At 33.0% G+C, this 13,336-nt stretch overlaps 1 protein-coding gene across 4 annotated transcripts in view; it reads left to right on the forward strand.

Annotated features, from left to right (window-relative positions):
• The first annotated feature begins 139 nt into the window (after window positions 1–139).
• LOC140052375 (choline transporter-like protein 1) overlaps window positions 140–13,336 on the forward strand; it is a 29,718-nt gene continuing 16,521 nt past the window's right edge. For all 4 annotated transcript variants that reach the window (XM_072097960.1, XM_072097961.1, XM_072097958.1 and 1 more), the window contains exons 1-7: window positions 140–278; window positions 1,289–1,357; window positions 4,949–5,044; window positions 5,415–5,557; window positions 10,179–10,397; window positions 12,404–12,570; window positions 12,900–12,989. In XM_072097960.1, coding sequence (XP_071954061.1) covers window positions 1,319–1,357; window positions 4,949–5,044; window positions 5,415–5,557; window positions 10,179–10,397; window positions 12,404–12,570; window positions 12,900–12,989 — 754 coding nt within the window. In that variant the 5' untranslated portion in view covers window positions 140–278; window positions 1,289–1,318. The remainder of the gene's footprint in view (window positions 279–1,288; window positions 1,358–4,948; window positions 5,045–5,414; window positions 5,558–10,178; window positions 10,398–12,403; window positions 12,571–12,899; window positions 12,990–13,336) is intronic.

Raw genomic sequence — 13,336 nt, forward strand, 5'->3', positions numbered from 1 at the left:
TTTATTACTACAATAATTAGGTTCTACGGGCCCAGGGAATTCCCGTATTAATATTCTTTGGTAGAGGAGTTAGGGAGTGGTTGTATAGAGGGCGACATACGCAATTATTTTTTTATAAGACTTGTATTTGTATTGTATTGGGAGAGAAAACACTGCAGTACATCATCATCGGAGGTACCTGCTGCTTCTGCTGCATTCTAAGTATCTAGCCGGCCTTCTAGAGAGTGGACTGTGGTTGTGATTGTGATTTGCTGATTTCAGTAGTTTATTGTTGATAGGTATAGTATCAATATTGTTTAACAAGTGTGAATAAAAAGATAATAAAAAGTAGTACTAGGCCTAGTAGTAGATTTGAAACCCATTCCAAAACAAGCAAGAAGGGGCACATCTGTTTTGCATGACAAACCAAACAAATACGTGACATACGTTAAGTGCAATAATAGTAGGCCTACTATGTTTTGTTTGTTGTACTATTTAGCAGTACAAACCCGTCTGTAGCTATTATCCTATCCATCGGGAATCTAAATACTCTTTGTTTATAGGATATGATATAAATATTTCAGGTGTAACAGTAGATCTTCATGGATGTTTTTGTGTTGAAGTGAGCAAACAAACACTCACCTAGACCAATTATTTTGTCAAGGTTATATTGACTTGTGTTATTGCCTTTTGTTCACTCCATTGACAAATACTATTTGAACTGAAACAGCAATAGATTTCAAACCGGAAAAGAAGTCACCAATGTATGCCCCTATTGTGTAATATTATTAGTGAAATGGGGATTCAACAAAATAAAGTAAAATATATGCCTAAAACAAAGATGTCTTGTCCTATTTGAAATGGTAATTTGTACATGATCTTGAGACTTGTGAGTGTTTTCTAAAATCTTTATGTCGCCTAAAAACTACATTTCTAGACATCCTTGAATAAATATAGTAAAATATATTAAATTGAATTGGCCTTGAATGAATATAGTGTTATGATAGTAATATAACATGATTGTATAGATTTGGTTATTATTCATTCTCAATACTGTAGTTTAAAAAGTGTTATAAAGATTAGTGAATTATAATATTATTTCACACTTTCAATAGTATACAGTATTAGTTTTAATTTGCTAAAAAAACCCCCCAAAGGTAATGATTACTTTTAAAAAAATACAAATAAATAAACAGTTAAATTAACCAACCAATGAAAATTTGCTTTTGGTAGAAAATTAAAAGAGATTAATTGCAAATTCATACATAAACAAAAAGTTGTATTGTTCTTTTGTTTTATTTTGTTACAGGATTTTGTGGTGAACTTGAAGAGAACAGACATGGGTTGTGATTGCCTAGCTGACCCTGATGGTTATGATGTGAGTTTTCAGAATATTGTTGACCACAACTTTTAGTCACCGCGAAAAAGCGCACTACTCACAAAATATAAGCACTCTTTCACCACCTTAAACCGACCTTCCGAAATCTCTTCCTCCACAACCCCTGCGTCCATATTAGGATTGAGCCTACAGTATGTTATTATGTAATTTAGAAGATATTGTTATAAAATATGATTTTACAAAACATTCAGGTCTGAAAACTCAAATTAATATTTTGGGATGAAATTATACAACAGTGCTCAACTTCAACTTAACAATTTATTTATTTATTTTTTTATTTTTCAACTTCAGTTTATTTTTCAACTTCAGTTTATTTCAATCCTGCACACCTGGCCATTTGTATTACAATTAAACACATTCTTTTTAAACATATACCAAAAAATACAAATTTGAAATTATTTTGTAATAGAAAGTGTAAGTGTTGTTTGGGTAAAGGATCATTTTATTGCATGACATATTGGACAAGTTGTGAAATATCCTATGAATCAGTTTTGACTTTTAGCCCAATCAAGTCTTGGCTTGTTTTTATATATGACTCACCTTATTAATTTGTTACATTTTTCTATTTTCCTCTGATAAATATATTTTAAAACTGTGAAAAAGATGCTGAAAACTAATGTAAATTTTGTTTTCATATAATTGTGGATACCGTATTGTTTCTAATAAACGCGCCCCCCCCCCCCCCTCTGAGATATGTTTCCTTTGTAATGAGTGCTCAATATAATTCCTTGTGTATCCAGTTCATATAGCCTAAATTATAAGGGAAAATATTTATTTCACAATGATGTACCCACCTAGCGATTTTTGTAAAGCGCCTTAAGTTATACTCTACCTTTTATTATCGACCAAACTAGGATATTGTAAGCTAGGTCATACACAGCAGTATCGGTTCTGCTCCGTCTGCCGCGTGTTGCTTCAGCACACAATACGCTCTATGAATCCCGCTCGGCTCGACCACCGTACAGTTAGACAATTTTGGTAAACAAAGCTTATTAAATTTAAAGTACATTTCTATCTAACATAGTTCCATTGTATACTTTTGTTATAAACCCTCCACAAATTCAATTCCCTGGCAAAGTTGTTAAATTGACTTTTAATGTTATGTTTTTTTATAAACAAGAATTTCAACTTTTCTTTTATTGTTATACAGTACAATATTTATAATTACATTTTGTTATGAGACAAACACAACAAAAATGTTTTTTAAAAGTTTAATCTTTATTAGTTCTTTAAATTGTTTTTGATAATCGGTAATTTTGATACTGTACTTACTTTTTATTTATTGTTGTTTTGTTTATTCTTATGGATGCACTGTTTGAGTGCCACCGATAAGCAGAAAGGTAGTCGTCATTTCATTATTGATTTTTATTATAAAAAGAATTTGTCATTGTTATCGGTTAAGTTACATCTCAAGAACCAAGTTTATTATTAGAAAGTTTCTTTCAAACTTCAACAAACATTTATTTCTTGAAATACCATACAAATAATACAGAGCATAGAAATGATGACCAACTTTACCGTAGAAGTAAACTTGCTTAAAGGCTATTTTCCACTAGGCGAATTTCTTTGAATCAAAACCTTCAGCTTATACGCTTGCGTAGAGAGAGATTTGGAAGATGGAAACATGAATATGATAAGCTGACACTTTTAATTCGCACAAACAAATTCGTCTAGTGGAAAATCAGCTTACTCTGATCTTTACGAAATACTGTAGCGCTATATAAGTGTCGCATTATATAATATATTATATCTGGTGGGTGAAAATCTGTGATAAATACCATATATGGTTCTGTGCTCTAGTGGTATGATACTCGCCCTGTTAGCGAGAGGTTGGAATCCCGCCAGAGACATTTTTTCATACAACAAAAAAATACGGAACTTTCGCCAATGAGCTATGCTTGACACGATTATGAGATCATGTTCCGAATGTCTATAATTTGACAGTATGATTTATATAATGTTATACTTTAGCATAGGAGAAAATTCACAGAACAGAGAAATCCTGTTTTGTTAATTTAGAAAAGCTTTAAGAAGTTCAAATATTGATGGTGTCTATGATACAACAAAAAAGAAAGTCTTTTACATTAATTTGGTGCACTAAAGCGTGGTTCCCACTAGTGACGCAAAACAAGGACGTAACGCAACGCAAGTGATTTGACCAATCACAAGCGATGGCTTATTTGCTTGTGATTGCTAACTGTCTATAACTTCGCTTGTCATTGGTTAAAACGCTTGCGTTGCGTTTACGTCCTTGCGTTACGTTCTAGTGGGAACCAAGCTTAATTGAGAATAAAATTACAACTTGTAGCAATTATGAATAAGACCAATTAGTCTATTTTAAAAGTACTCTTTTTTTTTATGCCATAATATTTTGAAGGCTGTTTTCTTTAAGTGTATCAATTGCACAGTTTAACCATATAGTATGTTATGTAAAATGATTTTACAGTGTAAATATTTATGGTCATTAATGGATCTGTCATCACCTTTTTAACTACCAAACTGTTTTATTAATGCAAGTAAAAGGTCATGTTACTTACTCATCATCTATTTGATAATATTATGTTAATTTTTATGCTGCAAAAATTGTTTTAATTTTCGTTTCTATTTTACATCATTATATTTTAAAACGTATTTTATTATATAATATAAATTGTAACACGTTACAACACAAGAAAGAGGTTGCCGTTTTTATTCATACAAATAAAAAAAAATTGTTAAAAATGAATGCACAGGAAGGGTGATTGATGCATCTAATAGTGAATTTAACCAAGATTGTTTCCTTCAGAATCAGAAATTTATTTAAACTGACCTTACATTTCTGTTTATTTGGAAAGTTTATTTACAAACATACATAACAAGGAAATATACAATAATTGTTATGAAAGTGGTACTTGTGGTACCATGGAGGTATATACCTCATTTTCCTGATTAAATATTCTGAAATGAATTGTTATACATGGTTCAAAGAATTATGGAGACTGATGATTTGTAACTATTATTATTCTTAAAAGGGTTACAACAATGTTTTTATCACAAAAGAGATATTTTATATTTATACACATTTCCATAGCATACCCAGGGGCAGATCCAGCATTATAGATTAGATGGGCTTAATATTTCATAAATGATAAAAACGATCCGTTGAGTTATAGTCATTATTGTATTCTAAGAAGACATGGCTGTTAAGCCTGACGCCTGTTTAGCCCCCGTCTAAATCCACGCTTGATACTGGTCAGTAACGTGAGACGGAGGAAATCCCTGGTTCAGCACTCCTACGGGCCCTCCAACGCTGGGGAGTTGCATTGGGGATGCTCATGCTGTGGCCCCTTAAGCTCTGGGGCTCCTGGCTTTAGCCAGTGTTAAGCCACTGATAACGGTATTATTAATATATACTGAGCATTTATAAAGCACTCTAAAACTGCTGTCTTCACAATGCTATTGCAATGCTAGTAATAATCTATTTGAACAAGCAAGTTTTAAGAAGAGACTTAACACAGAAATATAATATATATATATAAAACTTTGCTGTACTGAACTGTCTTTATTATTAATTTTATTTTGTCTCAGCAGGCCACTGACGGAGCTCCACCTTTAAGTAAGAGTGAGGATCGTAGCTGTACTGATTGTCTTTGTGCAATCCTCTTCCTTGTATTCCTTGTGGGAATGGTTAGTAGCAGAATTTCCTTTTCATTATTCTTGCCACTTATGTCAAGTATAATGCTGTATGCTAGTTTTTGCAATCTTTCAAGTTTATTATATATTATACTTTTTGAATTATTTTTTTCTGGTGGAACTAGCCTTAAAGCCCTCTCCAGCATAAGTGCATTCTAATAAAAAAAAAAAAAAAACACTAATATTATTTCACAGTGATGTAGCTTAAGAAAATAAATTGAATTTAATCTGATATTTAGTAATTTTAGCATTCAAAACTACATGCATACTTAGTCAGCACCCTAATATAAAGTTGATAAATACATAGCATATCGCTTATTGGACAAACTGCAGTGATTTTAAATATTTTCGCAATCTTTTGCAGGGGGTTGTTGCAGGATTTGCCATTGCAGCAGGCAGTGTTCAACGTGTTGTTTACGGTTATGATAGCTATGGAAACATTTGTGGTATGAAAAATGAAAAATATCCCGGAGTTGAACTTTCTGGAATGGATATGACAGACATGCCGTAAGTTTTTAGTTTTACCATAGAGGACATAGACCAACTCTATAAAACTAGAGAGTTACCGCAATGCAATGAATAAGTTTTTTTTTGAGTAAATAAAACCATTTATGATTGTTTATATAGTACGCTCCTGTTGATGCACTCAAACAGATTGACCAATTTAGGATTTTGTCACATTTGATGATCCTTCTCCATAGTACAGTACATCATCACTTTTGAGATGCGATTATATTTGAATTGACCCTCTAGTTGTAAATACCTCTATGGTTTTATCCAACTAAATCTCGGTCTACACTATCAAACTAGTTTGACAAAAAAAAGTGTGATATGCCCAAATATGGTAGTGATATACAAAAATATGGTAGTGATATGATATAATCATGTCCATATATTGGCACATCACATTCATTTTGATAGTGTAGACAGAGCTTAAGATGTGTTTTAGACAGCATTGATGCCTATCTATATATTAATGCTACTAAATTGTTCGCGTACTTTACGTATCTCTTCTGAAACCACTGAACGGTACATGCTCACATTTGGCACACTGATGTTTGTTGATGTCACTTTCTTGAATTTAAAGGATAAACACTAAAAAAAGGATTAGCAGTAATTTTACCATCTTATGTCACTGTATAAACTACTACAAATACCATGCCGGTCCGCTAAACAGTCTTTTTAGTCAACTATATCAAATGATTGTGTCATTGTCTTAATTAATTACACCTATTCTTTGAACAGAATGATATCACGGTTTGGCTCGGTGAGTACCCATTGATGTCAATGCTTAGTATACATTCGAGTTCGATTAACATGATTAAAACTAAAAAATAACCTATTCAAAGTCTGATTTAATTAATCTTCATTTTTCGAATTTTCAACAAAAAGTTACGCGCGAATGCGCATTTAAAATTTAAAAATGTGCAAAATTAATCTCTAATCAACTTTCTACGCTGATCATGACATTTTAAGCATGTCAAAAATTTACGCGTAATGTGCGCACGGAGCATGAAAATCATGTGTTTTTCTCTTGAATTATGATCTTACAGCCTTTCCTAGTCATTTTAAAAAAGATTGACGTCATTTCAAATCAAAAGTCATACGAACATGTTGATTTAGACCATTTGCGTGCGTTTTAGTTGAAAAAGTGCCTAAAAAATTATGCCTATTTTGAATCTATTATAGCTCCTCAAGATCATCAATGACCCCCAATTTTTGTAATTTAATATGTAAGCAGATATGTTGTAGATATGAATTCATGCAGAATTTTTACCCCTCCGATGTTATGATGTCATCATATGGCCACACGAATGTAAAATGTAAGATTTTTTACTCTTTTGTTATTGCTCATCACATTAAATAGAGCGCATCTCGCTTATACGTATTCCATTTCCCCGATATTTGAATACTGTCTAGGTCAATCAACTATCTTTCGCATGAGTTAAAAATATTTTAATTTTTGTGATGTCATCATGTCTAAAAGTGTAAATAACTTGGGTCACCTATTTTCATCTTTACAGTAAATTTCAATCTGTTATAGCTCGTCAGAATAAAAAGTGATAATAATGATTAAAACGTTTTCTGGAAGCTTTTGGATTGTAGATTTGAATTCATGTAAACATTTTGCCAATCAGATGTTGTGACATCATCATATGGCCAGTTGAATTCAAAAAGTCATATTTTTACCTCTTGTGTAAAAGTTCATTGCGTTTAAACAAGAGCGCATTTCAATTTTACGCGCCCAAAATTCTTCAAATTTGTATTAATATAATTATTTAGATAATTATCTTCTAAAATTGTTATCTTTATGTCAATTTGATGACGTCATTGTGTTAATAATTGGATTTAAATGATGATTCTCGTAATTTTGTCTATGCTACACTGTATTCTGTAAATACTGTAATATGCTGTATGCTACAAAAGAGGTACAATTCAGCACTGTAAACATATTTGATTAATGTCATAAGATGGCATAATAATTGTTGAGGTTCATATAAGTTTAAAGTATGTCCATGTTGCGTTTGCGCGGATAACCCGAACTCGTCAAAGTGACAAGTTCAAATCTAGTTATTCTTCTTTTTGTACACTTTTTGTGTAACAATTATCTCAAAAAGTTGAATGGCAATGATCACAAAAATTTCACAATTGTCTTTCAAATACTTTAATTTAGTCCTAATAAGCTTTTCAGTGTGATCACTTATCCGTGACGTCATTTATACGCCATTTTGTGAAATCACATTATCAATCATATCTCCATAATTCATTATCACATATTAATGAAATTCACTACACGTAAACTTCAGGTCAAGGGTAAAAATATTAGCAAATAAAAACACACGCGCACGTAAGGTCATGCGCGTTAAATCGCGCGTTAAAAATTTAAAAAGCTAAAAATGATGTTTTGATCAATTTAGAGCATGAATTAGACCATTTGCGTGTTTCAAAAAATTATTGAGCAAAAACATGTTTTTGCGCACACAATTCTTAGGAAGCGTAAAAAAATAAAATTTTATGTATAAATCACATTCTACTCGCAATCCTTAGTATATTCACCAATTTTGAGTCCATTCCGACTTAAAATAACGCTATACTATATTTTATCTACAGTATATGTATCACTGGTAACATTACCCACCGGTAACATTACAAATTTAGAAGATTCAAAATAAATAGTTTGGCATTTTATACTTTCGTTAGTGTTTGCGCGCATCATCTAACTCACACATTACCATTTTTGTTTAGCGTCTTTTATTTTTGTTCCATATCCAGTATTTGCTTTCATTTTTCAGTCTACATATATATCAAAGTGAAGGGATAGTGTATAACAAATCAATGGCCTTAAAGGGGGGTTCCGGGTTTAAAATGAATAGTAAAAAATGTAAAATATATTTGTTTGTCTCTTGAACGGTAAAAGTTTCAATTTATATAAGCGTCCAGTGAAGCAGAACGAAGGCTGTGAAATCAGGCCAGATTACAAGTGCAGCTACGGCAAAATCACACTGTGGTTACAAAATAGGAAATTCGTGAAATGGTCCATCTTCCGACGACTCGTTATCATAAACCATATCAATTACTTTTGTAAAATTATACTTATCTGATGTAATTTTAGTTGGTCTTCCCATTTATAAAGTCAATTTTTTATGAAAATTCATCAAAACAGTGAAAAATTAGATATGTTTGCACTTTACGTTTGCTGATTTTCGCACCGACTTAGGGAAAAATCAAAATCAATGAAGCGTAACGTATACTGTACATTCCTGCTGGCGAGACGACGATACACGTGCTCTCTCTGCTGCCCATGCCTGGCATCGTCACGTGATAAGCAGATACAACAATACCAAACTGGTCGGGTCGAGTATACCCCGTCTATAATCACAACATGAACGATGTACAGTATTTGATTGAAGGTCGACTCGACCTACCGGAATGGTATAGATAATATAGCTCGAATGAGAGAGTTGGAATATTTGTGTAGTGCAGCCTATAGTAAAAGGCCTGGTAGTATCAATTCGCATAGGGTCTACTACACTAGCTAGCTCACTTTTTAACTGGGCCGGATCGGCTAGGTCTCCTTCCTACTACCTGGTCTACTTGCTTGATGCATGAGTATCCGCTTTTTTGGAGAGTAAACTAAACCTATTTATTTTAGGCCTACTTAGACGATCGGGACACCATACGTGTGGACGGCGATCGGACCTTGTTTTGCTTCAATATTTACAGCCGATTTTGTAGAATGTTTTAGGTTTAGATTGTTTAGGAGTTTGGTTGATAGGATGGGTTTTGTTATTTATTTATGGGCCAATCGTCTAGTAGTAGGCTAGCTAGGCCCATGGGCCCCATTGTTTTAACGTAGCCATCGTGGCATGGAATCCCTAGTCAGAATGGCTCTCGCCCATATTATTATTAGGCTAGGCCTAGAGTAGTATTTGTACGTGAAGCCGATAATACGATCTGTACTATAGAGGTATAAAAATAGTATAATTTATGACTCCGTATCTGTACTAAATTTTGTATTTCATTAAATGTCAAATAAATATATGCTACTACTGTTATTACACTTTAGGCCTAGCTTAGAAAATCTACAAAAAATGTATTTCACAATGATCACAATGGTGGTCGAGTCGTCGTTTGACAGGGGAGAGAGATGTAAATTAGTTGACAAACACAACGTACATGACGTCGCGAGTTTGGAATCCACTCCGTCTCGTTATTACTTCTTCATTCTGAAATGTCTATATTGTTATAATATTTTTTATTTAATAAATAAACGATATTTAAAAGCAATTTTAAACCCAGAATCCCCCTTTAAATACAGTAGTTCAGAATTTTAGTCTTGATACAAGTTGTTTTTATTTTAATAATTTTTCAGAGTACTTTTATCAGAGTGCGGTTTTATTATACTTGCCCATGCAAAGTATATAACCACCCACATAAGGCAGAAAAAAACCGTGCAGAGCACAGGTTACTGCAGTGCTTAAATTTGTTTTATTCCTGTTATGTACAGAATACTATTATACTGTACAGTATATATTACAAACCTGTAGAGAGTGTCATGAAAATCAGTTAATGCTGCGTACACAAACATTCTTGGCAGGAAAAGCTAAAATTTCCAATAAATTTATAGATACGTCTTCTTCATGAACATCCTCGACCCAGATGACAGTATTGAGATTTGTGTGAAAAAATGTCCCACCGGTAACATTACAAATTTAGAAGATATTAAAGCATTTGCAGAAGAAAGTGGCAGTAAGCTTTGTTCATATAACACCCCGATTGAAGACTATCCAACTTCTAAACAGGATGAACTAGGGCCTTGTCCTGAGCGTGATTCACTGCATGACAGGTATGTACACATTCTTTTATTTATATTACAATTTTTTTAATTGTGATAGATTGAATAATACTGTAACTTGTAGTGTACTCTGTCTATAATTGAATAATACTGTAACTTGTAGTGTACTCTGTCTATAATTGAATAATACTGTAACTTGTAGTGTACTCTGTCTATAATAATACTATAACTTGTAGTGTACTCTGTCTATAATTGAATAATACTGTAACTTGTAGTGTACTCTGTCTATAATTGAATAATACTGTAACTTGTAGTGTACTCTGTCTATAATAATACTGTAACTTGTAGTGTACTCTGTCTATAATAATACTGTAACTTGTAGTGTACTCTGTCTATAATAATAATACTGTAACTTGTAGTGTACTCTGTCTATAATAATACTGTAACTTGTAGTGTACTCTGTCTATAATAATACTGTAACTTGTAGTGTACTCTGTCTATAATAATACTGTAACTTGTAGTGTACTCTGTCTATAATAATACTGTAACTTGTAGTGTACTCTGTCTATAATAATAATACTGTAACTTGTAGTGTACTCTGTCTATAATAATACTGTAACTTGTAGTGTACTCTGTCTATAATAATACTGTAACTTGTAGTGTACTCTGTCTATAATAATACTGTAACTTGTAGTGTACTCTGTCTATAATAATACTGTAACTTGTAGTGTACTCTGTCTATAATAATACTGTAACTTGTAGTGTACTCTGTCTATAATAATACTGTAACTTGTAGTGTACTCTGTCTGTAATAATACTGTAACTTGTAGTGTACTCTGTCTATAATAATACTGTAACTTGTAGTGTACTCTGTCTATAATAATACTGTAACTTGTAGTGTACTCTGTCTATAATAATACTGTAACTTGTAGTGTACTCTGTCTATAATAATACTGTAACTTGTAGTGTACTCTGTCTATAATAATACTGTAACTTGTAGTGTACTCTGTCTATAATAATACTGTAACTCGTAGTGTACTCTGTCTATAATTGCTCTATTCATGAAAATATTCTCCTTATTCATACCCATTCCTTTTTGTACAATGTTTTTTTATACATAAACATTGTAACTGTTGATTATTTATTGAGGATTAATGATAGGCAATAGACACGTTTCGCGCTCGCGAGGTCACCGTCAGTTTGACCTTTTAGTGGGTATACAATGGTAAACAAACACAGCGAGAGGTATGTTAAAGCATGGGAGAACTGAGAGATGATCTTCTTAAAAAGCAATCGTCAAAACTAGCCTTTTGATGGAATGGCATGGTAAGGATGTTATTATTTTCTAAACTTATGTTTTATATTCACTGTAGAATTATTTGGGCATTTGGTTCGGAATCATCGACTTTATTTATGTATTGTCATTTTTGGTTTGACACATATATATTACGGTGCATTTAATACATGTTAACTGTTGATTTTATTTACAAATGTTTCGTAAATATATTAATTATTATATTTCATTCTTCTTCATGCTCCTATTGCATCTTCCATGTATTATGTGATGTTCTTCGGCGCTTAAACAGACACCCAAGCCTCCTAGGCCTAGTAGACGAAGTACCGCATCAGAAAACGCCACCGGGCGGGCGGAGAGACACGAGCACATCGTGGACGAACCTTTCCTTGAAAAATTTCCAAAATTTTGTGCCACTATCCTTCGGAGCCGACGCAAACCACTCAGCAAGTGTTTGAAAATTAAAAACAGGAATATTATTCAGTGATTTTGTGTAGTTAAATTCACGATGTATCCAACATATACAACATTTATGATGCACCTTGCAACAAAAGCACTCGGCAGTCGCCATTTCGCTATGCTTCAACACGCACTAGGCGAGAGATGTTCGGTTTGTTTACAAATCTGTACCCACTATTTCTGATTGGTCGCGAGCGAGAAACGTGTCTATTCATTTTAAATTAGGACATGTTTGTTGACATGGTAATAGTTTTTTTCTTTTTTATATGCTAACAAAACTTTAAAACAATGTTTATTTTTACAGTACCCCGGTTTTCAACCGCTGCATCCCAGATAATGTTAAAGAATTAGGAAAATCTTTTCTCGAAACCGCATTGGAAATCTTGAATTCCAATCAGTACATTACCAAAATTGTAGCAGATTTGTACATGGCAAGGTGGGCCATATTGGGAATGTGTGGACTAGCCTTTGGTAGGTATAATGTTAATAAAATGTCCTCAAATTAACACATCATTTTCAGAGAATAATGGTTAATGGTTTTAAATTTGTATAGCGCATAATACAAATAGTCTCTATGTGCTGTGGACTCAGATGTTAGACTTTTCAACTACATGCTTTTCCCCTACATGCTTTTCCCCTACATGCTTTTCCCCTAAGGGTCATATCATATCATTTGTCCACGAAACAGAGAATAAGTACATTCGAGGAGTGAAAATGTACAATTGGTATGAAATAAAAACTAGGTGTCGAAATTCTCTCCCAATGAATGTTCTTTACTAAATGGAACTTTGTATTTACAGTGTTTGCCCTTGCGATGGTGTTTCTTATTCGGTTTGTTGCAAGTTTTATTGTGTGGATTATATACGCCGTTGCAATTGGATCCTCTGGAGGTATGTAGGCAACGATCATCATAAGCAAAATCAAATGAAGGTGTTTCAATTGAATAATAATATTACTAGCAGGTAAACGTCCAATGGATGGCATGGCCACCATGATAAAAGTGAATATATGTTCTAGAAATGTATATGGCACGTCATTGTGAGAGTAACAAAAATACAGAGAGTATTTATATTTTAAAATATCCAGGATTTATAAAGCACTTTATGTTGTGAAACCTCTCTAATAGCTGATCATACAGATAACTGAGGGGAAAATGCTAAACCCAAACCGAAATATGAGGATACGCCCTTGTCAGTAACCAGGGTTTGGTCTAAATTGCACCTTGGTGAGCAGCAGT

This window comes from Antedon mediterranea, chromosome 6 (genome assembly GCF_964355755.1).
Source record: "Antedon mediterranea chromosome 6, ecAntMedi1.1, whole genome shotgun sequence".
In the NCBI taxonomy this organism is placed as follows: domain Eukaryota; kingdom Metazoa; phylum Echinodermata; class Crinoidea; order Comatulida; family Antedonidae; genus Antedon; species Antedon mediterranea.